Raw genomic sequence first — 25168 nt, 5'->3', positions numbered from 1 at the left:
CTTTAAATCCTTGCCGAGTCTTAGTCGATGACATCATTGTCTGCGAACACATTACATCATCCCTTCCCAGGCTTGCTCTCTTAAAGACAACGCCACCTTATGTTTACCCAGCCGCACACATAAAGTCGCACCAAAATGATAACAACATCAGCATATTGAGAGCCGGCGTGAGGTTATTAATAGATCGTTTGCACGCGCCGGGATTTCTTTTTGAACATTCGAAGAGATTAAAAAAAAAAAAAGGGGAGGATTCAATATAGCTACATTTTTACATGTGATTTCTATTATTAAATATAATTGTGGATCATTTTGAATACAACTCTCAAATGGAGACCTACGCGAAAAGAAATAGCCTTTAAAGCGGGATTGTTGACACTATTCAAACAGTTATAATGAATATTATGGGATTGCAACACCACATTATTTTACAACCCCCCGTCCCCCCGCCCACCCCCGTCATAGTGTTTTAATGGGGTTGTGCACAGGGCGCCCCACTGCAATGCATTATCGTTTGTTTGCAAATAAAATGTCTGTCACTCAATTTGCCCCCCCCCTCCACCCCTCACCCAACCCTCTACGCCGCATCAGCATCGGCGTGCGCGTGGTTGGCCCACGCGTGCACGCGCATAAATCACAGAGATGCGGAGAATGCTGAGAGAATGTTTCTTTAAGACCCATTACCTTCCAATCCCACCGAGAGGGGGGGGGGGGGGGGGGGTCTGTGCTAAGGTGGCGTAACGTCACTCTCCCTCCCTCCCTCCCTCCTTCCCCGCTCCTCTTCCTCGTCGTCGTTTACATGTGGAAAAAAAGAGAAGAGGAGGGAGGGGGGGGAATACACACGCACACGCACACACATACACACACGTTAAGAAGAGTAGGGCTTTTCTCGGATCCGGATGAGGGGCGCCGACCCACGCAAAAATGGACCCGAGGACTATTTAACGCCAAACTAAACACGGCGGCGATGGTAAGGATGCAACTTTGCAGCGAGAGACAAAACAATGGATGCATGCAAAAGGCAGGAAGGAAGACTATACCTAGCGTGCGTGTGTGTGTGTGTGTGTGTGTGTGTGCTGTCACCAAACCAGTGACAGGTGTGCTGTGTGCACGCTTTTTGCGTGTTAACAGCCAGCCAAAAGCTACTTAAATGATAAGCAGCTAATATATAGCAATTGTGTTTGGAGAGTGGTTGAAAGCCGGCTTGAATGCTGGTATAAAAAAAAAATTCGCGACATATCAATTGAGGCTGTGGCTTTTGGTAACATGAAATTAAATGCATTGTAATTTTTATTTTTTATGCATTTTTGGGCCACCTCGTGACGCGCGGAGCAGGATGCACGACATGCATGCATGCATGCTTTTATCGTGTCATGTTTGCCATAAAACGCTCGTTTAAACACCCCCACGCACACATTGGATGTTTTACTAGAAGAATGCATTCGAGGGCTGCTTCCTCCATTTATCCATACAACGACTGAGATCATCGTCGACCTGTCATATCGTCATTTTTTCCCCCCATTAGTGCGTGCATGGCCGTGGATTCCAGTGGAAATGTTTATTTAATTTTTTTATTTTTTTCAAAAAAGGCGTGTTTGGTTCGGTTCCGGATGTTTTCATCCCCGCAAAGCAGCTGCCGACAGTCACTTATCGATTCCAATGATGCGTTTCTTCACCCACGGGTGGAGGGAGTGGGGGTGGAGATGGGGAGGGGGGGGGGCGTTTAATGGCATTAAAAGTGGACTAAAGGGGGTTCGTTACTAGTTGTTGTCATTTAGGCTACTGGTAGTGGTCATCTTGTTGGCTCTGGCAGATTGTAAACCCCCCCCCCCCCCCCCCCCCCCACACACACACCTCAATGTTTACTGAGCATCCCCACCTCTTCTGTCTTGTAGAATTTTCCCAAACATTTCACCGTACAGTCCATTTGTAGGCCATTTAAAAAAATATATTCTTACTTAATGATGAGTACTGTACTGTACGTTACTGTAGGATACTGTACTTTGCACACTGCAGCTTGAAATGGAGTTGTATGCTTAGATAAAAGTACAGACAGAATTGGCAACCCTCAAATATTCTGCTTTTTTACAGTTGATTTTTACAACTTGGCAACATAAGCTGTGCATGGCTAACTTTATGTACGATTGCTATGCCAACTTGCCAATACAGTTATACACAATAAGAGGAGGAAATTATCCTATCCCGTAATTGTTTGGAAATGTGTTTATTTTATTAATTATTTGTTTAATTATATTTTTAATGGTGGGCCTATATTTTACATGAAAACTACAAAATAAAATACAATAAAAACGGGAATAAATATTATATATATATATATATATATATATATATATATATATATATATATATATATTTATATATTAAACTACAATATAAAATAAAAATAAATATTTTTAAAATAAAATAAAAACAAAAATAAATATATTTTATATATATTTAACTACAAAATAAAATGAAAAATATTTGTATTTTAGTTTATTTTGTAGTTTTCATGTAAAATATAGGCCATGGCTCAATAAAGACTGGAAAACACAATAATAATAAAAAAGGCTAATTAGTGACTACCATTCCCTTCCAGTAGGGGTGTGAATTGCCTAGTACCTGGCAATTCGATTCGTATCACGATTCATAGGTCCCAATTCGATTCAATGCCGATTAATCCCGATGCGAATCTATAAATTGATTATTGCGATTTTATTTTTTACTCAAATTTAGAAAATACTAATCAGTAAACTTGTATGAAAATGTATTTATTTATCTGAAAATTCAGGCTTATAACTGAGCCACTGCATTTAACAAACAGGTTGGAGTCAGTTTCATGTGTGAACAGCCCTGAAATAAAATATCATGGCTTAATGTTCCATTAACATAGCATTCTTCCATGCCTAATGTGTGAATCCTAACCCTAAGCAAAACGTTTTGTTGAATATTCCCATTAAAAAAAAAATCGGCCGCATATCGAATCGATTCGAGAATTGCGCGCTGTAAAATCGCGATATATTGCCGAATCGATTTTTTTATAACACCCCTACCTTCCAGGACTAAAAAGGTACAGGTTATGTTCCCAAAAGACAAGAATCAACAGGGATATGACCCAATAAGACACAATAAGATAAACAGCATTGTATGTTTGAAACACATGAAACATAACACCCCTAAAGTAGGAAAAGTACGAAAAGAAAATGGCATCCAATCTACTTTTCGATGAAGACTGGGTTTGAGATCAGGTTTCCTTTATGAACATTGCTTTGAAAAAAGGCTCTGCCCTAAACAATTCCCACAATCAGTCATCGAGGTCACCGTAATCCACCAAAGTCGAATTGGGACAACTGGACGGAAAGACGTTTCCCCTTTAAACCTAAAAAAGCTTCTTCGGTTCTAAATTTGAGGTGTTTCCCGGCGTGGCGAAAGGTGAAATACTGTCCTGCATTGCAATCAGCTGCTCACTTGCCTGCTGGCAAAACAGCTGGTTGGGGCGACTCCTCCTCTGGAATGAGACAAACGGGAGGGATGTCACAAAACTTCCTCCTCTCTTTCGAGACAACTTTTCTCGTTTGGCATAGATGGCTTCTTTTCCAACCAAAATGCGGACATCATTGCTCTTCAATGTCCTTCTTCTTGAAGTGCAATTGAAGTAAATGCAGCCAATGCAAGCTCTGTTTTGCACCCGTGACCATCCATCACTGGGACGTACAGTGAAGATGCCAAGTACTGTTAGCAAGCGCACCAGCATGAGAAGCTAGTAACCGATGAACAGTTCTGGTCTTCTGATGTTGGTTGGCGAGTGCCGACCAGGCGGGGGGGGGGGGGGGGGGGGTCTAGAAAATGGATTGGACGCTGAATAAGTAGAACGGTCTCGTGGATGAGACAGTGAAATATAAGAGAGGAAAGAATAACACAGTCCATTAATGTGCAATCTATTGCATTTTTTGGCCGCGGGTTCGCACGGTGACACGGAGGCCGTAATCAGCGAGAGAGGAAATTCAAGATGGGAGCAATACGCAAGTACTGTAAGTCACAACAGCAGCGCTGATTAAATGAAGATAAGTGGAGTGAGATCGCGTTTTCAAAGCCCTTACGTCAGATTTTTCATTTCTTGTCAAGAGGAAAATGGGAAGATCAATAGCGTTCTAATGTCTGGCCACGGCTAATATACAGTATGAGGCGGCAGGTTAGCTTAGCTTAGCACAAAAGAGGCAGAGGGGAAGCGCATGCCGTCTGCCTGGGATAGTTGAAGAAACGGACACTGCATTAGGTACACCGGTCAAATCGAACGAGACTTAAAAAAAAAACATTGTGGTTTGCAGTAAGCAGAGCTGCAGCGCATAAGTGACTTATTTTGCTAGCATAGTAATAAAGGCTAAGTGACTAAAAATGAGCATTGATATTAAATAGACTTTACACCAATTGGATTGGCTGGATCGGGATCAGACGATTTTGTGCAAAATTGGTGATTGGCTGTACTGTAATGTATTTGCTAGAGTGATCAATCATGTCATTGATCGGCTCCACGAAATAAGACATTACATGTTACAGTCTATAAAAATTGCACATAACAACGGCAAAAATTGAGACATTTTGTGTAAAATAACCCTAAAAATTGGGTCGTTTTGAACAAAAAGCAACCCAAAAAGTTGGGTCATATTGACCCAAGTAGTGGATCCGGGTTATTTTGAGTGTATATTTAATATTTCTCAGTATTTTTTTAATTAACATTTTTTCACCTGCATTTCAATTTGACCTCACATTTTCGCTATTCGGTCGACTGTGTGAGTAAATATAACAGTTGTTGCTAAAAGTTAGCATGTGATCATTGCAGCATGTTGTTACTTGTGTCTGACATCATACATTTTCTTCTTTTGCAGCCATTGCGCAATGCTGTGAGAAGTGCTACCTTGTGGAAACAGTCAAGGAGCGCATCCCCGCATCCCCGCACCCGCCTTCCGCCCATCCCAGCCGCCCACAGAATGGCTTCCCCGTAGAAACAGCCCTCATAAGCATTCTGATCACTTGCCGTGCAGATTGGGACTTTTTGAAGGAAGAACCCGGCGACGAGTGCAGGTGTGAGGTCTGAGGAGGCGAGGGGGGGCAAAAAAGCAATAACAACAGGGAAATATGCTCACCAAAGGGATTATATTTCAGAAATGTAAAGTTTTACATTTTGAGCATCATATTAGAATTGTACGTACAATCTTGTAGAACCCAAGACTTTTTTTTTTTTTTTTGCAAGCCTTCTATATTTGACACTCGCCCACCGGTCTCATGATGATGTGCGAGGTGATGCCCACCATTTCTGAGGATGGGCGAAGCGGCACGGCCGGGGGCTCCTCCTCTCCCGCCGGGACCGGGGCGGGAGGCCCGGGCGGTGCCGTGGGAGCCGGAGGAGGAGGGGGCGGAGGGGGCTTCGGCGGGAGGGATATCCGAAGCGGGGGGGACGAAGGGGGCAGCACGGGCAACCTGGAGTCTCTGATGGTCAACATGCTGACGGAGAGGGAGCGGCTGCTGGAGAACCTGAGGGAGACGCAGGATTGTCTGGGAACGGCGCAGCTCCGCTTACGCGAGCTCAGCCACGAGAAGGAGTCTCTTCAGAGGCAACTCTCGATTGCCCTGCCACAGGTACGACACATCATTATAATAGGACTGGAAAGTGGGTTTCCAATTAATGAGGGTACGATGCAATTACTTTTCACTACAATATTTCATTTTTTGCCAATATTTCAAAGCGGAACAATTCGATTCTGTTCCAAGTTGAGTGCGGAAGAAGGTCTAATCTATTCAAAATAGTCTCTACTCTTATACCGTCTTGGTCGCCCGCCCACGTGGGGGGACGGTGCAGCCTAGCCCATGTGAAAATGTGTGACCTGATAGTCTGAACTGGTTTCAATTGGATAAGTCGGCCAGAATGCAGAAAGATAAAAAGGCGCCAAGCCAGGACAGGTCAGAGCGGCACAATCATTAAGAGCCCTAATTTAACAATGCACACGACGTATCTATTAAATGAAAACAAAAAAAAATATTATTAAATAAATTCAGTGAGTAAGTGCAGTCCATATCACGTTTCCATTTGTTTGTATTATTGTTGTAATCTGATTTACGACGTACTGACGGTTTACGCCACACTTGTTTAGTATAATTTTTTTTTTTAAGTTTTCATGGTGAATGCATTGTCTGATTTCTCAATTGTTTGGGAAAGCATTTATTTTATTTTATTTTATTTTATTTTGTCTGGTAGTTTTCATGTGAAAATATTTGCCTTGGCTCAATAAAGACCATTTTAAAAAATTATTAGTGCTTTAAAAAAAAAAAGCTTTTACCCTTCCAGGACAATAAAAAGTTTTTTTTATAGTGAATGCATACAGTAAAAGACTGCAAGTCAAATTGTTTTCATATTAATTCATAGTTCATTTTCCTTAGTTTTTAGCGTAAGACTAAAGTATAAAACCAAAGCATTTAAGTATAATAAATCAAATTGTGTTTATTGTAGTACAGATTAATTTATTGTTTGTGTTTTAAAAAAAATTAAGAGGACCTTGAAAAAATAGTCGCATATTAAAATCGCAATCGGAATATTCAGGACACGGAATCGCTATTACATAATTTTTCATGGTCCGATTGTTTATTCTTTCTTTGTTTTTTTAACCTTTCCGCTTCTTTGACTTGTTCTTTTTACATTTGTTATGATTTGAAATGGAGAACACGATTTGCTGTATGGTAGTGTACTATTTTTGAGTCATGACATGAACGACAAAAAAATGACAAATTAAAAAAAGCAAACAGAATTCGCTAGTTGTATTATGCGACACTTTTGCAATAATAAAGTTTTGTAGGCGGACTGTAGCAAATCGTTTCTTTCTTTTTGGAGCGGGACATTATTCCAGCAATGTCTTTGCGTTACTCTTGGCTCGTGCTGTCACTATCGAATATTTATAGAATGGATTAATTAATCTATCGATTATTCAATCGATTAATCGACTAATCAAAATCAATCTAGTTTTTGCATGAAAGCGTATTAAAAAAAACAATTTTCCCCCTGATTACTGTTTATTAACCAGTGATCGGTGTTTATTTAGTTTTTTCGTTATTCGTATAGTGATTTAGGAAAAAAGGGGCGGGGTTGATCTTGTCCTATGTTCCCGGTTTGGTCATTGTTCTCCAAAGCAAAAACAGATGTTTGCTAATGTCTTATTTTGATCAAACACAGAAGATAATCGGTCTTCTTTCGGAAGATTTCTTTAGAAATCAGTGAACAATATTTTTCTAATAGGTTTTTGGTGAGCTAACAAATACATGCACGCACGCACGCACGCACGCACATACACATACTCACCCACATACAAAATATATATATATATATATAAATAAAATAAAAAGCAATGATGATGACATTTCCGAATGAACAATACTTAGCTCTTTAAAAAAAAAGAGAAAAAAAAAAGAAAAAAAAAGAAATCAGTGAACAATTACTGTTGATATGCTGAAATCAGAGGATTTTCACCATTTCAAATTCAAAGATGGCTCCAAACGAGTACTCGATTATTAAAATAGCTGTCGATGAATTGGATCATCGAATACTCGTCGATTAATCGATTAACTTGGACAACTTTAACCTTTTCAAAAAAAGTCCAACCGATAAGTGTTTAGGCTGTGAAAAAAAAAATGTATTAGTGGAATTTGATGACTAATAGTTGTTAGGTTATAAAAACAAATCTCATTCTATTGTGCAGGTGTACCTAATTAGATTGATGGGTACTTTTTGTGTGGATGCCTAAAGGGAGCTCACACCCTGTGAGGTAACTGTTGCTGCCATGTCCTATCACAGTCGAGTGGTGTGTGAGCACTTGGCTGTGAAGTGAGCTCATGAGACAGTAAGCCTTTGCAGTGACAGTTCAAGCAGCAGCGAGCAGCACGCTAAGCGAATGCTAAAAATCCTCCCTGCACCCTCTCCCTAATGTTTCTCTACCGTTAGAGCAGGTTTTGTGTTCATATCCTCTGATTTGCCCCCTTGTTGTGTAATCAGGTGATAAAAAAAACGCCGGGAGATATTTGCTAAATGGTGGAAGCCCAATTTGAATGAATAGTTGATAGTCGAGGAATCCTCCTTAGGTACGCTGGGAGGATTTGCTGATTAATAATGAGTGTTATTTGCGGATTTCCTCCTCCAGCTATGATGAACAGCTTTGGCATTTTCCTCCGGGATCAATCCCCACTTCTGGCTGTGTGTGAGGCGCTTTACAGGCATGTTTACTTTTGCTGTCACACTCTGCTGTCTTCTCAGCTGTAATGCAGAGAAATCCCGCCAAGGTCCACAGAGAGAAACGTGTGAGCACAAGATAGCTCGATCCAGAGTCTTCATCTGCGAGCTGCCAGATTCAAATGCCATATTTGCGTTGTCGATGCTCATTCACTCCCAGCCATTTTCACCGAAGTAACCCCCTTCGCTCCCGGCTGTTTTACTGGATTTTGGACAGATTTTCCAAGGCCCACAGAATTTTGTGTTCTATTGCTATCAAAACAAAAAAAGATTAGAGTCTCTTCTTTCATCAGGAAAAAAAAACACGGTATTTTTAACTATTTCCGTTTTGCAGCAATCAGCATTAGAATATAGCTAAGTTTCATCATTATTCACAAATCTGTTTAGAACTGTGGGTAAATCAGCTTGTTTGCAAAATGGCCCTGGTTAAGCTCTTATACTCTGCTGCCGCCTGCTGGCCGATATTTGTAATAACTACCATTGCTTCATGCGTTCTCTGCAGTTCAGTTCAGTTCATCAAAGCCTTCTGTATGCTATAGCATAAAAAAACGTTTTTAAAAAAAGTATAAATACGTCTTTGGGAGCATGGTACTATTTAAAATAGAACACATTTATACGTTTTTGGGAGCAAATTAATTAAAAAGTTCAAAAACAGATATCTTCATTTTTTGTGAATTTAGTCAAATACATTTTCTTTATTTCTGTAAAAAAAAAAAATTTGGGTTAATGTAAATGTAGATGTTTAATGGAGTAGGGCTGAGCAAATAATCAAATTAAATTGGACATCACAATGTAATAGAATGCAATTATCAAATCACAAAGGCTGCAAAATTTAGTGTAAATTCATTTCAGTTGGTCAATAGGCGTATTTATTTATTTATTAAATTTATGTATTTATTTATTTTTATTTATTGATTTATTTAGTGCCATTGTTTCATGAAACATGAAAAGCTGAAGCCGATAAAGCTCAAACTTGTGATGTGACTTGTGACAAGGGTAGGTAGAAAGTTCCATTTGCGCCGTTGTGGGAGTGCACATTGACAGCTTACTTCCCGACCAATGAAAGCGGCTCCATTCATTCCCTTTAAATGCAGCGCAGGAGAGGCACGCACAGACTTTCGAATTGCGGAAGTAGACGCGTGGGCTCACTGGAGTCCATGCAGAAGATCAAAAACGCTTTATAGGGAACTGCAAGTAGACCTCTACGGGTGGTTGATGTTTAGTTAGCAATAGTGATCAGATCACCGCGGTTGTAGTGTCCATACGTGATAATAAAATAATGTGAGAAATAATCACATAGTAATTGCAATCGTGATATTGAGGACATTTTTTTTTAATGTGTTTTCTACTATTTATAGTATTTTTTCACTTAGTATACAAAAAAAGAGCAAGCCTGCAATTCCCTCCACCATGTTTGCTATTTATCACAGATCGAGCCACGGATCATGTTTGAGTTCACCTATAAAAAAAAAAAGATAGCATGAGATGGAAAAAGACAAAAAAAAAGAACAAGGAGGGCCAACTGAGAATCTGCCCGTCGTCCAAAGCAGAAAACAATCCCATCAGTCCCGAAGACCCACTGTGTCGCCATCTGCAGCCACCTCGCTTTGGCTCCTTTCTCTCTTCTCTCATTGAGCCATCGCTTCTGTCTCCGCTTTCCAAGCACAAAGGATGGAAAACGTCAGATATCACACATAACGCGGCCTTGGATTTTTCCTTTTTTTTTCTTTCTTTTTTTTTTTTACAGCAACATCACTACATTGAGAGATTCATTAATCAAACTGAACAAAATAGATTGCGGTTGCACAAGTTCGCTATGGTTTGTTGTGCGTGATAAGACACAGTGTCCTGTTTCAAAGCTGCTAATGTTTCCTCAATGGTGTTGTAAAATGACACATCGGCACTGTGTTTGTCGGGTTTATATTTGAGGGGTCGGGGAGGGGTGGGGAGGGGGGGGGGGGTCTCTCGTGTATTCCAGTGTCGGGCCATTGTGTAACTCTGTGATGTAATGCATCCATGTGTTCTCAAGGCAAGTGGCGAAAAAGTGTGTCAGTGATTTGCATGATTATTATCTTTTACATCACAGCCTTCCTCCCGGTCGCAGCTGGGCTTTATTTCTCTTATGTTTTTGTGTGTATATCGAACAGAATCGGAATGATATTTTTTACGTTTGGCCCGGGTTGTCTTCATCCCCTAAAACACACATCCAAGCACCGTTGAGATGGTTTTGTTTCGTCGGCCCTTGAACGCGTCTCTTGTGTTCTGCAGGAGTTTGCCGTGTTGACGAAAGAGCTCAACGTTTGCCGGGAGCAGCTTCTGGAGAGGGAGGAGGAGATTGCTGAGCTCAAGGCGGAGAGAAACAACACACGTGTAAGATGGTTTAGCAGCCATTTTGCTACACTCTAAAACAGTTGGGTGAAAAAAAGGGATAGACTGACACTTGGGTCACACTTGGGTCATTAAATTGGGTTATTCGGTTGGGCTGTTCACCCAACCTTTTGGACTACATGCATAACCCAGTATGTAATATCTGATTAGAGGATCAGATCTACACATATATTTATAAAATGTAACTGGGTAACCCAATAACTCAACAGCGGGTTAACTTGACCCAACAATTTTATTACTCACAAAAAAATTTATACAAAAAATATCACACAATACAGGAATTTATGGGTTTGCCATATAAACCCATAAATGGTTCATTTGACCAAACAAATTTGACCCCAAAAATACGACCCAACACAGTCCACACAGGAATTGGGTTAGCATATTAGCCATTCATTCCAAGAAATTTGACCCAAGAAATTTCTCTCTCGGAAGTTTTGACCCAAAAGTAAGACACAACACAGGAAGTAGGTTAACATTTTAGCCATATAAAGCAATAAATGGTTCATTTAACCCAACAATTTGGGTACACAAACATCACAGGAAGTTGGTTAACATTTTAGCCAGACAAATCAATAAATGGTCCATTCGACACAACAATTTGGTCATACTCACAAATAACCCCAAAATTGGACCCAACACAAAAAGCCCATGAATTGGGTTGATGAAATAATGCATCAGCACATTGAGAATTTCAGCGTCATATACCTCACCCTTTGTGATCTTCCATGTTGGCGGGACGCTTAATCACTTTGCTCGCTCTTGTCCCTTTTCTGTTCTCCGTACTTTAATCCGTATCTTCTCCCCTCCTAAACATCTCCTCTCCTTACAACCGCCTCACTCCCGGCAGTTGTTACTGGAGCACCTGGAATGCCTGGTGTCCCGTCACGAACGCAGTCTGAGGATGACGGTGGTCAAAAGGCAAGCCCAGTCGCCAGCGGGGGTCTCGAGTGAGGTGGAAGTCCTCAAGGCCCTCAAGTCTCTGTTTGAGCACCACAAGGCTCTGGATGAGAAGGTGGCTCAAAACACTGCCGTCGTTTTTTTTGTCAATTAAACAAACGATATTTATGTTTACAGTGCTCTCACTGTATAAAAAAAAAAAAAAAAAAAGACTTAGTCACAAACCAAAATTATGACCTCGTTGGCACCATCCCTGTCCCTCTCCTGCAGGTTCGAGAGCGTCTCCGAGTGGCCCTCGAGAGGGTGTCCATGTTGGAGGATCAACTCGCAGCGTCCTCTCAAGAGGTAATGTCTGTCATGCCAATTTGTCTCCATAACTAATCTATATCCCCCCCTGTGACAAACTCATGTTGATTCGTACCCTCTGATGGCCTGCTTTTGTGTCCTTCTTTCTAGGTAATCTCTTTAAGAGACCAAATTAAAAGGCGTCAACAAGGGGTGGACGGCGGGAAAGATGTAAGGGAGGGTTTTATGCATGTTGGTTCCAGTTGTTTTGTTTTGTGTTAGCGACCAAAAAGTCAAGTAGAAACGTAGATGTGTTTTCTACTTCTTATCAAACCTTGCGTTCCCCCCGCACTCACATTTCTTCTTATTTATTTTTTTTTTTTATCGCCACTTCAGCGACTACCCAACGGTCCCGCCTCCGGCCTGGAGGACAGCGAGCTGGAAAGACAGCGGGAAGTAGAAATAGAGCGTCAGAGAGCCGAACTCTCCCAGCTGAAAGAGAGGCTGGCGCTCATGTGCCGGCAGGTGAGTGCTGTTTTTTTTTTTTCATACGCCGTTCAGTCACACTAAGGAATGGAGTCTTCGACAGAAATGCGGGTCTCGCTAACCCAATAAAGTGATCGACTTTACGAATCGACATCTTTTGATCCCGCTCAAGTCAGCTTGTTAAGCTCATACCACTGACCACTATGTGTAAATAACGAATCACTGCCACGATTTATTTACACACGCTGACTCACCTCGGTTATCCGTCCCGGGTCCGTTTTGTGGCGTCTCGTCAGGTTGGCGAAATAGAGGAACAGCTTGCGGCCGCCAGGAGGGAGGTGACAAAGTCGGAGGAGGCCAATCAGAAGCTCCAACGGGAAGTGAAAGAGGTCTGTTGGGCCAGACTGTCCTGTGCTGGCCAAAATCCTGAGCTCCTTTTCACTGCGGGGGTTCCCGATATATACGTACCTGAAAATAATGGGCAGATTGAGAATATCATTCTGTGCATTTTATTCACAGTTAAAAATGTTTGTCATTTGTCTTAAATGAATAACTATTTGATCTGTTGGTATCAATAGATCCATGTTTTTTAAAGATGCATCTATTGCTTTTTAGGCCCTTTGCCAAAGGGAGGACATGGAGGAAAGGATTACAACACTAGAACGCAGGTAACCATCCATTATTGACATCAAATGTGACAGTCAAATGAAAAACAATGACTAACAGAGGGAGACAGGACAGGAAGGACTCAATATAAAGCACCCCAAAATCTTAGAAGGGAGGACGCGAGGGGAGGAGGGGAAAAAAAGACAAGGTTCGAGCCATGTCCCTAAAAGGAGGGGGGCACAGTGTAAGCCTGGAAAAAAAAACATCGCACATGTAGCACATACGGACATTACAACAAATCTCATGATTTGGACATGAAACAGAAAGTTGTCTTCTGCAAACCGTTCCCACAAAATTGTAAGCATAGAATTGTCCAAAATGTTTTGATAAGGTCCAGAAAGGGACTAAGGGGTTTGAGCCACTAATTGAAGAATTGATAGCTCCCAATATTTTGGTCCACATGATCCAATATCATCTGGTGTGGCGTGCAGGTACCTCAGCGCCCAAAGGGAGGCCACGTCCCTCCACGATATCAAGGACAAGCTGGAAAACGAGCTGGCCAGCAAGGAGTCCCTCCATCGGCAGAGCGAAGAGAAGAACCGACAACTGCAGGATCGTCTGGACGAAGCCAAGCAGAAGCTCCAGCAAACCCTGCAAAGAGCCGAGACGCTGCCTGAGATCGAAGCGCAGCTGGCGCAAAGGGTTGCCGCTCTCAACAAGGTGGGAACCATTTTTTTTTTACGTTTAAACTGCTCTTAGATATTTTGTCACAAAAGTCTCGTCACTGGTGTCATAGCAATCCTTTGAAACGAGATTTGGGAACAAATGGTTTTCTGACTGAAATTTTCTTTTAGGCAGAAGAGCGCCACGGTAACTTTGAGGAGCGACTACGGCAAATGGAAGCTCAACTCGAAGAGAAGAACCAAGAGCTACAGAGAGTACATAACATTTCCCTTTTTTTTTTTGTTGGTTTAAGACAATTGAGAATTGTTTCCTGTCCAGTAACTTACAGTTTCTTACTCTGGTCCAATCAAGGCAAGGCAGAGAGAAAAAATGAATGATGAACACAACAAACGACTCTCAGATACCGTAGACAAACTTCTATCAGAGTCCAACGAGAGACTTCAGCTGCACCTTAAAGAGAGGATGGCGGCGCTTGAAGAAAAGGTAACTTCAGCAACGAGGCCAGCCAGTTAAAATGGATATTTCACGTCTATAGCCGTCAATGGCAGTGAATGAGTTTGAAAGGGACAAACTTTATTCATAGAAACATACCCAAAAAAACACACACACACATCTGAAGAAGGTTAAGAGGGGTGTAGAATTATTATTTTTTTTTTTGAAAATAATTAAATATAGCAGATAATTAATTGGTCAATATGGGTGGGGGGGGGTAATCTATCCTAGAGGGGTATAATGTGTCCTAGGGGGTTAATCTGTCCTGTTACCTGTTTGTAGCATTTAGAAGTACCAAATTTGTATTTCACTCTTTACTTTCTAGAATGCTCTCTCAGAAGAACTGGCCAATATGAAGAAAATCCAGGATGACCTTCTTGCTAATAAGGTATTCAGCTGTCATGTTTGAGGCGTTTTTCCTAATCCTAACCAGACTTTCAACATTCTCGCTGAGAAAGAAACATGAAATCGACAAGGTGATATCTACTACTTTCTCCTCTGTATTCCAGGAGCAGCTCCTCGCTGAGCTGGAACGGATCCAACTGGAGCTGGACCAGCTGAGGGGCAGGCCCGGCTCATCGTATTCCAGGTTTGTCATTGTGAACGAGCGGCGAGAAGCGTTTGTCATTTATGAGTATGACGGAATAACAAGATCCTTCTTGGTCTCGCTGCAGGGCGGGCAGCGTCAGCTCACTCCCGTCCACCTTGTTCCGAAGATCTCTTCCGGGGAGCGCCTCAGAGCTGCGGTACCCGCAGGGTGGGGGCTCGCTCCCGACTGGCTACAGCAGCTCCTCCGGCGGGGTGGTGGTCAGGCGGACTCACCGCGGCCGCTGGGGGCAAGCTCGGGACGACTGCAACAAGGTGGTCGTCTCGCGCCGAGACGATGACATCGTGACACAGTCACAGTTGTTTTTTTACTCCTCGCTTCACTTTGCGTTCTCTCTTTCCAGTACGGCGAATGGGATGCTGGTAATATGATGGGTCCCGGGTTTGAGGGCGTGGAGGGAGTCTGCTCTGACGACGAAGATGATAGGGAGACTCTGTTTGGGTCGGAGCTGCTGTCGCCAAGCGGGCAGACGGATGTACAGACTTTAGCCATTATGCTACAGGAGCAACTGGAGGCCATCAACAAGGAGATTAAGTATGCAGGTTTAATTGCACTTAAGGGGAATGTTGAGAAATGCCAGTGCTATTTGGGGACATTTTATAATTGCTCTTTCTGATTGCTCTCTCAGGCTCATCCAGGAGGAAAAGGAGAGCACAGAGTTGCGAGCGGAGGAGATTGAGAGTCGGGTTAGCAGCGTGGCCCTGGACGCGCCCTCAATTCTGCCGTCTTCGCTCGGTGGACGGGACAGTGTCGGTCGGGGATACATGACCCCTTCCATCACCTCCTCCACGTTGGCGTCTCCCTCTCCGCCGAGCTCTGGTCACTCCACCCCCCGCCTGCCACATTCTCCTGCCAGGGAGAATGACAGACAGGTACGAAGCTCGCCGAATCACATTTTCGCAAATGCGGCGGAGAATCCGAACGATCTGTTGCCCCAACGCAGAACAGCAAAGATGGCGAAGAATGCCGAGCGCTAGCCTTGATCGATTCGAACCCTCCCGCTGTACCTCGAGCGCTGCGACTGGACCGGATGACACACACTCACCCGGGAGCAGGCCTCGACGATCACAGGGAATTTCGCAGGTAAGAAATGTGCTTGCCTCCCAAGAAACAGAATGCGGTGGGTTGTTCCTTTCACGCCGCTGCCGTGTTTGCCCGTAGTCTATCTGCTGATGGCGCCATCACCGCGAGCCAGGATTCCCTCCACAAAGCCAGCAAAAAGAAAAGCATTAAGTCCTCTATTGGGCGTCTCTTTGGAAAAAAGGAAAAGGGGAGGATCGGTGCACCTGGACGCGAGTCTACCTCTTTGGGTGTGTGTGTCTTCATTGAAAATGTTTTTGGGTTTTTTTGGTTTTCGCAACTGAACATTATATCTGGAAACGATCCAGCCTCAACTCCGTCAGACGACTTGGGCCCAGCAGACCCATTGGGACTGGCTAAACTCGGTACAGGAACAGTAGAAAAAGACCGTCGGAGCAAAAAGAAGTGAGTTTTTTTCCCCCCCAATTCACCAAAATCACATTATCATCGAAAATTGTTGTGATTATTTTTATATTCCACTATTAACGTTCAACTCCCTCGCCAGGCACGACCTTCTCGAAGAGGCTTGCCGTCAGGGCTTGCCTTTTGCCTCATGGGATGGTCCGACGGTTGTGACATGGCTTGAGGTATGGCTTCCATGTTATGTTTGTTTTTGTCACCCAACAGTTTGCGTGGCCTACAAAACGTTTGCGCTGTTTTACGCAGTTGTGGGTAGGAATGCCGGCATGGTACGTTGCAGCGTGTCGCGCCAACGTGAAAAGCGGCGCCATTATGGCCAACCTTTCCGACACAGAGATCCAGAGAGAGATTGGCATCAGCAACCCACTGCACAGGCTCAAACTTCGCCTCGCCATCCAGGAAATGGTTTCCCTCACCAGCCCATCTGCGCCGGCGAGCACGCGCTCTGTAAGACTTCCGGAAACCCAACATTATTGTTTATCTAAAAACTCAACTGGGTTGTCAAGAGAATGAAGACTCATTTTGAATCCTATCATTTACAGTCGACCAGTAACATCTGGATGACGCACGCTGAGATGGAGTCACTTGCTGCTACCACTAAGCCAGTAGGACTGATTTTATTTTAATGTTGTCATTAGTGTATAAAAAAATAATAATAATCCAAGGACTGAGCTAATTAGGTTTCTCTAACACTCTAAAAATAGTTTGGGCAAAAACAAACCAGATTGGATAAAAAATGAACTGAGCCAATTGTTTTTAGTTATTTAACCCAAAAAGTTGGGTCAAATGAATAACCCACAAAACAACCCAGAAAAATGGGTTGTTTTGTGGGTTATTCATTTGACCCAACTTTTTGGGTTATTTTTTGGGGTCAAATTAAATAACACACCAAGCAACCGAATTTTCTGGGTTGTTTTGTGGGTTATTCATTTGCCCCAACTTTTTGGGTTAATTGAATATCCCAATTAAATTAGCTAAAAAAAAAGAAAAGAAAAGGGTTTTGTGGGTTATTCATTTGACTCAATTTCTTGGGGTTAATTGAATAACCCAATTGTATTGGGTCAAAAATGAACCAGCCCAACTTTTCGAGCTATTTAACCCAAAATGTCGTGTCAAATTACATTAATAACCCAAAAAGAAACCCGTTTTGGGGTTGTTTTGTGGGTTATGCATTTGACCCATCTTTTTGGGTTAATTGAATGACCTACAAAGTTGAGTTGGTCCCTTTTTGACCCAATTTCTGTCAATTTCGATCTAAGTGTTTTTAGAGTGACAGCATTCTATAATAATATCTTCAACCATTTTGATGTTTCATCGACTTGACATGTTTTTTTTTCTTTTTCTTTGTCTTTTATTAGGCCTGTTTGGCTACGCCTTTCCCTTACTGTTCCCTTAAAATCTGTGCAGATGTAGGCTTTTTTTTCCAACTAATTCTCACTAACAAATACTTTTCCTTCTTCTGCCTTCCCTCTCCTCAAATCGTTTCCACCATAACACACACACACACACACTTATACAAATACACACTTTTCCTCTATGTGCACCTTTCCATCTCTCTTTTCTGTCACTGTTTCCCTCTCAAACCACAAGGAGCAGAAAGAGTTCAGCTGGGATCAGGTGAGTTCAAGAGGTCAATGTTTATAGGCTGCCATTGTTTTACTTGTTGCTATATGCTATGATGTGTGTAAAATTCAAGGTACTCGTTTTAGAACTGTAGTTCTTGCTGTTTCCCACTTACAGATCCTGGCTTATGGTGATATGAACCATGAGTGGGTGGGTAATGAGTGGCTGCCCAGTTTAGGTTTACCCCAGTATCGCTCTTACTTTATGGAGTCGCTGGTGGACGCCCGAATGCTCGATCACCTCACCAAGAAAGAGTTGAGGGGCCAGCTGAAGATGGTGGACAGTTTCCACAGGTTAGATTATTGTTGACATTTTCATCTGCAGATTCTTCTCGGTCACTTCTTCACCCGCACACTCTGAATTTTTCCGTAGGGTGAGTCTTCATTACGGTATCATGTGCTTGAAGCGCTTGAACTATGACAGGAAGGAGCTGGAGAGGAGAAGGGAGGATAGTCATCATCAGAACCAAGGTGATGACAACTTTTCTCTTTAGAAAATCGGATTTCATACACCGCATGTCTATTTGGACTTCCTCAGTGTGTGCCTCCCCCCCCTCAGATGTGATGGTTTGGTCCAATGAGCGAGTGATGTGTTGGGTGCAGTCCATCGGCCTCAAAGAGTTTGCGGACAACCTGTTAGAAAGCGGAGTTCACGGGGCCCTGCTGGCTCTCGATGACACCTTCGACTACACCGACTTGGCCCTTCTTCTGCAGATACCCAATCAGAACACGCAGGTATTCGTAAAAACCCGAACTCTATTGAAAGCTTATCCATCTCATCTGCGAGAGGGAGGCTCTGCAGTTACATGATCTAAATCGTTTTTTTTTGGTTTGCAGGCAAGACAACTCTTGGAAAAGGAGTACAATGCTCTCATCTCCATGGGAACAGAGCGGAGGCCAGATGAGGTACTGCCAGTGAATAATCAATTGAGATGATGTGTTGATTTTCAATCCCTCCTTTCTTCTGGTGGCGAAATATCTCTTGGCCTCGCCCTTGTTTGCGTCAGCCATGTTCGCGTCACTTCGAATTGCCAAATCACAGCGTGTCAAATTTGAACCACTGGCGGCGCGTTGTCACAACAAACACCACTTAATCCAGCCTCGCCACGCGACGGAGGCGGCCGTTACAGTTAAATGACTGCCATTACCACTTTGTGTCTTCCGTAGGACGGCACCAAAACGTTCACACGGTCACCCTCGTGGAGAAAGATGTTCCGAGAGAAAGACCTCCGAGGCGTCACCTCCGACTCGTCGGAAACGCTGCCGGCCAACTTTCGTGCCTCTGCAATCTCTACCCCTTCTGTCACCCTGAGGAAAGTCCAGAGTGAAGGTAAGGGGGAGGGACTTTTAGGTTTAGAAAATGTGCTCGCTTGGCAAAGCACAAAAGTAGCTTGGTATTTAATTAGTGTAGAACAGCAATTTATAACATTGAGAGTTTTTTTTATATATTTTGGGTTACCTTATTGAGTTATGTGAGAGGATTAATTGTATATACAGTATATATAAAAAAAAAAAATAGATGCAGTGCAATTCTGGCAATAGACGTTGCTTAACATGCGAGGTCAAATCAGCATTTAAAGTTGTCAGCTTCAATTACAGTCAAAAGAGACTGGCCAGATGGTTGATAAATAACATAATTACCTTCTCGCCCGTTAGTGAACTCGGGTCAAAGAGGAGAGTTGGCGTCGGTGAGAACATATTCCTGCTAAGACAAAAAGCACATCAGGTGAGAGAGTATTCTTTGTCATTTTTAAACACCACCAACAGAAGCTAAGCTTACACTGTAACGTCACCGGTGTGATCAATGTCGCTTTGCAGACCTCTATACCGCCATCCAGACCTGAGAAAAAAACGACACAAATGAAGCCCAGGAAGTGACAAACGACATTCGAGTCAGACATCTCAAAGAATCAAAGACTCTGAGTGAATGAGGTCAAAAGATATTATAATGAATGGATGGCGTTTTAATCATCTCTCTGTCTTTATCTCTCGATCCATTGTTGTGGCATGATGCTGTTTGATTCTGTAGAAAGTGACCAACGCCTATTGTGAAATCGACTTCTGTTTTTGAGTGTGCAATGGCAATACTGACACGTTGAATTTATAGTTTTGTGGGGGGGGGGGGGGGGGGGGGTTGGGGGGGGGGACACTCCTGTTTAGAACAGTGCTCACATTATTTCAGGTGAATTGGATGATAATTTGATCATTGATTACCACCTCTTAGTAACATCACAGTTCAGGACAGATTTTGGTGATAACATGTATGTTCTGAAGCCATAAAAAATAGATGCGAGAGGCACAAATGTGAACAGGAGAGGACAATGAAACAATAAGCTAAGTGCTTTATGACCCTTTGAAAACCGGAGAATAAGAGATAACGCATTTGTGTTCATATGCATGCCAAAATCGACCTTTTTAGAGTGAACGTCAGTCATCTAATGATGTGGAAGCTTGGGTATAAAAACTTTGTAAAATGTGTGTATTTTATTTTTATCATTTTTTTATGACAATTGCTATTGTATGTATGTACAGTATGTATGTGTGTAAACTATATGTTCATTTCATACTTAGTTTTAAGATGGATGGTAATTTCATTTTTAGCTTAACAAAAAGAAATATGTTTTAAATGATGGACAGTCAAGATATGCTACTTGTATGTGTACATTTTGGAAAAACAAATTGTCGTATGGCTTAAGTTGATATTACTGGAGAATAGTGATGATAATTGAATATAATATGATAACAATAATGATCATGATTGTAAAAGCTGTAATTAAAAACAAACAAACCTGTATGACGCTTTTGAAAGTTATTTTAATTTCAAGCTTGAGTTAATGGCTAACAATAAGTGTCCATTTTGGAGAAAATACCATGCATTAAAACATACAGTATACTTAACTTCGAATATTTTTTCTCGACTATTATATTGTTTTTCTGTTAACTACAAATTGTATTGTATTTTTTTTAGCAACTAGCATGTTAGTCGGAAAGGGACATGACTGCTGGAGTTAGCATTCTTAAGCTAACTAGCTTCGAAGCGACTTATGGGTATGGGAAAGGATACTTAGTCATCAGAGAAGGAAATAAATATTTGTGACACTTAACATTTTATTGGACACAAAGTTAGTATACACCCCTGTGAGGGCAGAATGGGTCTTAAAACTGTCTTCCAGAATCTTCGGTAAATCTCTGGAACAACACTGTGGTCATTGTAACATGATAAAAAGCGTTTTAACGATAACGTCACGTCACCAATATACCGGTAGTCACTATTCCTTCTCGGAACTAAGCTTTATATTAACAATTCACTCACAACTCCAAAAACCCATTAAAGAGCTCAGGTCTTTAATGAGCTCTAACCTTAAGAACCTGATACACGCATTTGCAGTAGAGGGAATTTGATAGCTTTCCTGCCTTATGAAATCATGTTTAAAACAATGATGTACGTGACCATTATGGCACAAAATGATTGAATATACAATATTGTAATTTGGAACAGACTTCAGAACCGAAAGGGAACATTGTGTTCTATGGAAGGTTTAATTTAATTAAATTGTGCTTTATGTTAGCACCATCTAATGGCCGAAACACTTACTACCAATATTAAAATACAGTAGTGTAGTAGACTTGAATGTCAAAAACAAGCAGATGTTTTATTTCTATGAAGTAGACTCTAGTCAAAAGTTTGGAGACAATTCTTCATTCAATAATAAGAAAAATTATCATTATTGTAAGTGTTTATTATTCACAGTTTGAACAATAACACTGCGCTTAAAAATAAAAAAATTATAATGTATTGCATGTACACGGTAATTAAAACAGTGTTGTTAAATATCAATTTAAATACGAGCTTTTTTTTAAAAAAATTAATAGAATAAACACAAACTATTGTACTAAAAAGTTAAACACAACTGAAATGTACCTGGGCCACTTTTCTTTCATGTACCACCAGTCGTACTAGTAAGAAAAAACAATCCAGAGTTATTGAACAATGGGCTAATTTGACGTAAAACTAAATGTTTCTTTGAAATACGACACGATAGCAATGAGTCATTTCACATCATTTTCAAATCTACGTGCATCACGGCACATTCATCTTGTAATCTTTGTTCATTCGGGTTTTTTTGCATGGAGGTGAAGGTTTACACAAAAGTCCATTTACCAGCAGACCTGCAAGTCATTGCACAGCTGCACTCACGTAAACACAGAGTGCTCTTGCACTCATGAATCCTTTCGCCCACTCTTCCTCTCGTCATTCTCTAAAACAAACACCCATCAAACTAAGATAAACGGGCGTGAAGTTATAAATGCCATTCGACGTCTTGTAATTGATGCAGCGGATGACGCAGTGGGATGCGTTTGTTTTTCAACAATTTCTTTTCAAGAGAAATACAGGAAACATAAGTTGGTTTCCAATAAATTAGGTGTCTCCTGACTGGACACGGAAAAGGGAACAAAATATGGCGTCTCAGACTTGATTCATGTATGATGATGATGTAGTAAAAAATGGGTAACGAATAGTTAAACAATTATTACTTAATTTCTTTCATTCATCATAGTCAAAATATCATGGATTGGATTCATCTGAAGGAATGCAATAATCAGAAAATGTACAAATAGTGAGCATTCCTAAGTTTTGTTATTTATTCCTACTTTAGAAAAGTGGGAGGAAAGAATGAAAACAGTGAGACGTTACTGGGAATTCTACTTTTTTGAAAGTCTTAAAAAAAAAAAAAAAAAAAAAAAAAAACAAGGAAGCGGGCCATATATAGTAGGAGAAATTCCGCTCACACTTTAAATGCCTGAGTCATGAAGAAGACCCTCCTTCCCTGGCGCCTTTATAAAGGCGCAAACTTCTTTCGAATTATCAGAAAACAACTTGCTTTGCAGGAGCCAAAGCATCTCTTATTTAATTATTTTTGCCCTTTCTTTTGTAATTTATTAATTAATTATTTTTCTATTTATTATTATTATATTTATCAGGTATCTGTCTAAAATATCTTGAACATTTTCTTTTTGTCTCCAAATGTTTTGGTTAGCAAACAGCAATTTTTTGTGCTCTTTTCTCCTCACAATCCTACTTCCTGTCTCTCTGTCTTTCTATCTTGCTGACTCCAACCCAATTTTAGCATTTAGCAGTCAAGTCAGGGAGGGGCATCTTTACACAGGTACAGTATTTCAGATTAGATATCCAAGTCCAATTGAATACACATCAAGCATGTTTATTTGCTGTTTGTTTTTATGTATTCATTTTTCAGAAAATCACAGACGAGGGATATACCTGCAGATCAGCCAGGATGGAAGCGTGTCCGGAAGCGACGTTCAGACCCCTTACAGTGAGTGTTTTGCTGAGAATCTCAACTGGCAGTATGGTTAGCTAGTGGTTGGCACGTTTGCCTCACAGCTCAGCAGTTCAGGGTTTGAAAACTTTGCTCCGGCCTTCTCTTGCGGAGTTGATTAATGTTCATCTCTCTGCTTAACTTCCACATCCCAAAAACATGCATGTTAGATTCACTGATGGGCTTTACTTTGTTTAATAGTATGAATGTGAGTGGAAGTGGTTGTGTAGTGTGTGCCCTGAGATTGTCTCGCGACCAATCAAGGATGTACCTGACCTCTCACAAGTCAGCTGGGATAGTAAGCTAACTCATGACCCTAATAGCAAGTGCGGAAAAGTATTAAATCTGATTTTACACTCTTAAAGCTGCTGGTTTAAAACTAACCCAAATTTTGTGAAAAAGCTAACCCAACGCTGTGGGCGAAAGGGTTATTTCTACCCAGCACATTTAACCCGGCACGTTGGGTAAAGATTTTAATCTAACAAGGGGCAAACAACTACATAAAATTTGCTTAATGCATAACAACCCATATGTGACCAAAATGGCGATGAGTTTAAGCTCTTCAACCCAATCTGATGGGTCAAAAATAATGAATCCTACCTTGGGTAAATATATCTCAATCTGCACAGAATCCACACACCCTTAAAACTGTTGGGTCAAAAATTGGACCAGCCCACTAATTTAAGCCATTTAGACCCAACGTTGGGTCATTTTGTACAAAACAACCCAACTTTGGGTAATTTGTGTATTGTACAAAACAACCTAGAAAGTTGGGTCAAATTAACCCAAGTTAGCAGGTTGGTCAAATGTTGTACCCAAATTGGGTTGTTTTTCACCCAGCAATTTAAAGAGCGTAGGTTAGGAAAATAACCCAGCATTTGTTAGTATAAATTGTGAGATAAGAATGGAAAATTTAAATTAATGTATACAAGAATACAGTAATGTGTTATATTACTTAACTGCTGTACCTACAGTTTAAAAGTATTTAGTGAAATAATGGCATGCATTAATTACTTTGGGGGAAAAAAACAATTTTTATTTGAAAATGTGAAGGAACCCCATAATAAGGATAAATACTATACAAAGGCCTTCACGTTCATTATTGTGTGTGAATTATTTACAGGTGTGCTACAGTTACAGTCGGTGCAACCGGGCCACATCGCCATTAAGGGTCAGAGGTCGTCTCTGTTCCTGTGCGCCGACAGCGGGGGCTCTCTGAGGGGGCAGGTAAGCCAAGGACGGCGTCTGTCTTGAGCAGATTCATCCGGGGTCATCCGCAAAAAGATAAACTCATTGCATGGTCAAACTACCGCTCACACATTTGACATCTGCGGCGTTGTCTCTCACACAGACACACTTCTCAGAGGACGACTGCACCTTCCGAGAGCTGCTGCTGGCAGACGGATACACCCGCTTCCTGTCCCCGCGTCACGGATTTGCCGTGTCGCTGGCTTCCAGGCGTTCCCCGGATCGGCACGCCGTCCCCTTCACTCGGTTCCTGCCACTCAAGGATACCCTGCCGAGGGACACCGCGACCGAGCACGCGCCGGTGAGGGAGACCTACTTCAACCTGGACTCTGATGACCTTCTTGGAATGTCTCAGGATTCCATGCTCAGTCCTCAGTTCTCAGCGGAAAAGTGAAGGGAAGGAAGTGAATTTTTAAGTTAAAACATTCAAAAATGCTACATTTGCCAAACTTCATTTGCAGACAGTGGGCATATTTTGCCGGACTATCATTGAATAGAATAAGCAGTATAGAAAATGGATGGATGGAGTAAAACATGTGAAATGTTTGATCATATTCAACCCATTTTTCTTTGTTGTATGTTTGAAGGTAAATGTTATTGTAGTTTATTTATTTAAGTGTTTGTTTAAAATGTATTTATGAAGGATAAATGTAAAAATTACAGAATGATGTGTTTGTACTGCTCAGGCATTTTGTCAGACTGGAAAACATTTGAGTGAAAATAAACTATTTTTATAACTTTT

At 41.5% G+C, this 25168-nt stretch overlaps 2 protein-coding genes across 4 annotated transcripts; both read left to right on the top strand.

Annotated features, from left to right (window-relative positions):
* Positions 1-749: 749 nt before the first annotated feature.
* LOC147156616 (liprin-alpha-3-like) lies at positions 750-19948 on the top strand. Of its 3 annotated transcripts, XM_086064709.1 has the most exons (31): positions 753-967; positions 4884-5634; positions 10538-10639; positions 11508-11672; positions 11828-11902; positions 12014-12073; positions 12239-12367; positions 12625-12717; positions 12944-12996; positions 13426-13654; positions 13789-13872; positions 13970-14101; positions 14436-14498; positions 14620-14699; positions 14785-14971; positions 15061-15251; positions 15346-15589; positions 15661-15800; positions 15879-16027; positions 16106-16202; positions 16303-16384; positions 16464-16664; positions 16760-16822; positions 17808-17834; positions 17958-18133; positions 18213-18310; positions 18399-18574; positions 18677-18745; positions 19007-19169; positions 19496-19565; positions 19658-19948. In XM_086064709.1, the coding sequence occupies exons 2-30, from the start codon at positions 5281-5283 to the stop codon at positions 19546-19548; spliced, it is 3735 nt and encodes a 1244-aa protein (XP_085920835.1). In that variant the 5' UTR covers positions 753-967; positions 4884-5280; the 3' UTR covers positions 19549-19565; positions 19658-19948. The 3 variants fall into 3 exon arrangements, with proteins under 3 accessions (XP_085920837.1, XP_085920835.1, XP_085920836.1); XM_086064710.1 differs by lacking the exon at positions 12014-12073; XM_086064711.1 differs by lacking the exons at positions 18213-18310; positions 18399-18574; positions 18677-18745; ... (1 more) ...; positions 19496-19565; positions 19658-19948 and having other exon boundaries at positions 750-967; positions 17576-17834; positions 17958-18117.
* Positions 19949-22668: 2720 nt separating this feature from the next.
* On the top strand, positions 22669-24900 carry fgf21 (fibroblast growth factor 21). Its single transcript, XM_086064828.1, has 4 exons — positions 22669-23007; positions 23098-23175; positions 24302-24405; positions 24530-24900. The coding sequence occupies exons 1-4, from the start codon at positions 22866-22868 to the stop codon at positions 24818-24820; spliced, it is 615 nt and encodes a 204-aa protein (XP_085920954.1). The 5' UTR covers positions 22669-22865; the 3' UTR covers positions 24821-24900.
* Positions 24901-25168: the final 268 nt, after the last annotated feature.

This window comes from Leptonotus elevatus, chromosome 20, assembly GCF_054856555.1.
Source record: "Leptonotus elevatus isolate MCC_2025b chromosome 20, RoL_Lele_1.0, whole genome shotgun sequence".
Lineage (NCBI taxonomy): Eukaryota > Metazoa > Chordata > Actinopteri > Syngnathiformes > Syngnathidae > Leptonotus > Leptonotus elevatus.
This window is presented reverse-complemented; position numbering and strand designations above follow the sequence as displayed.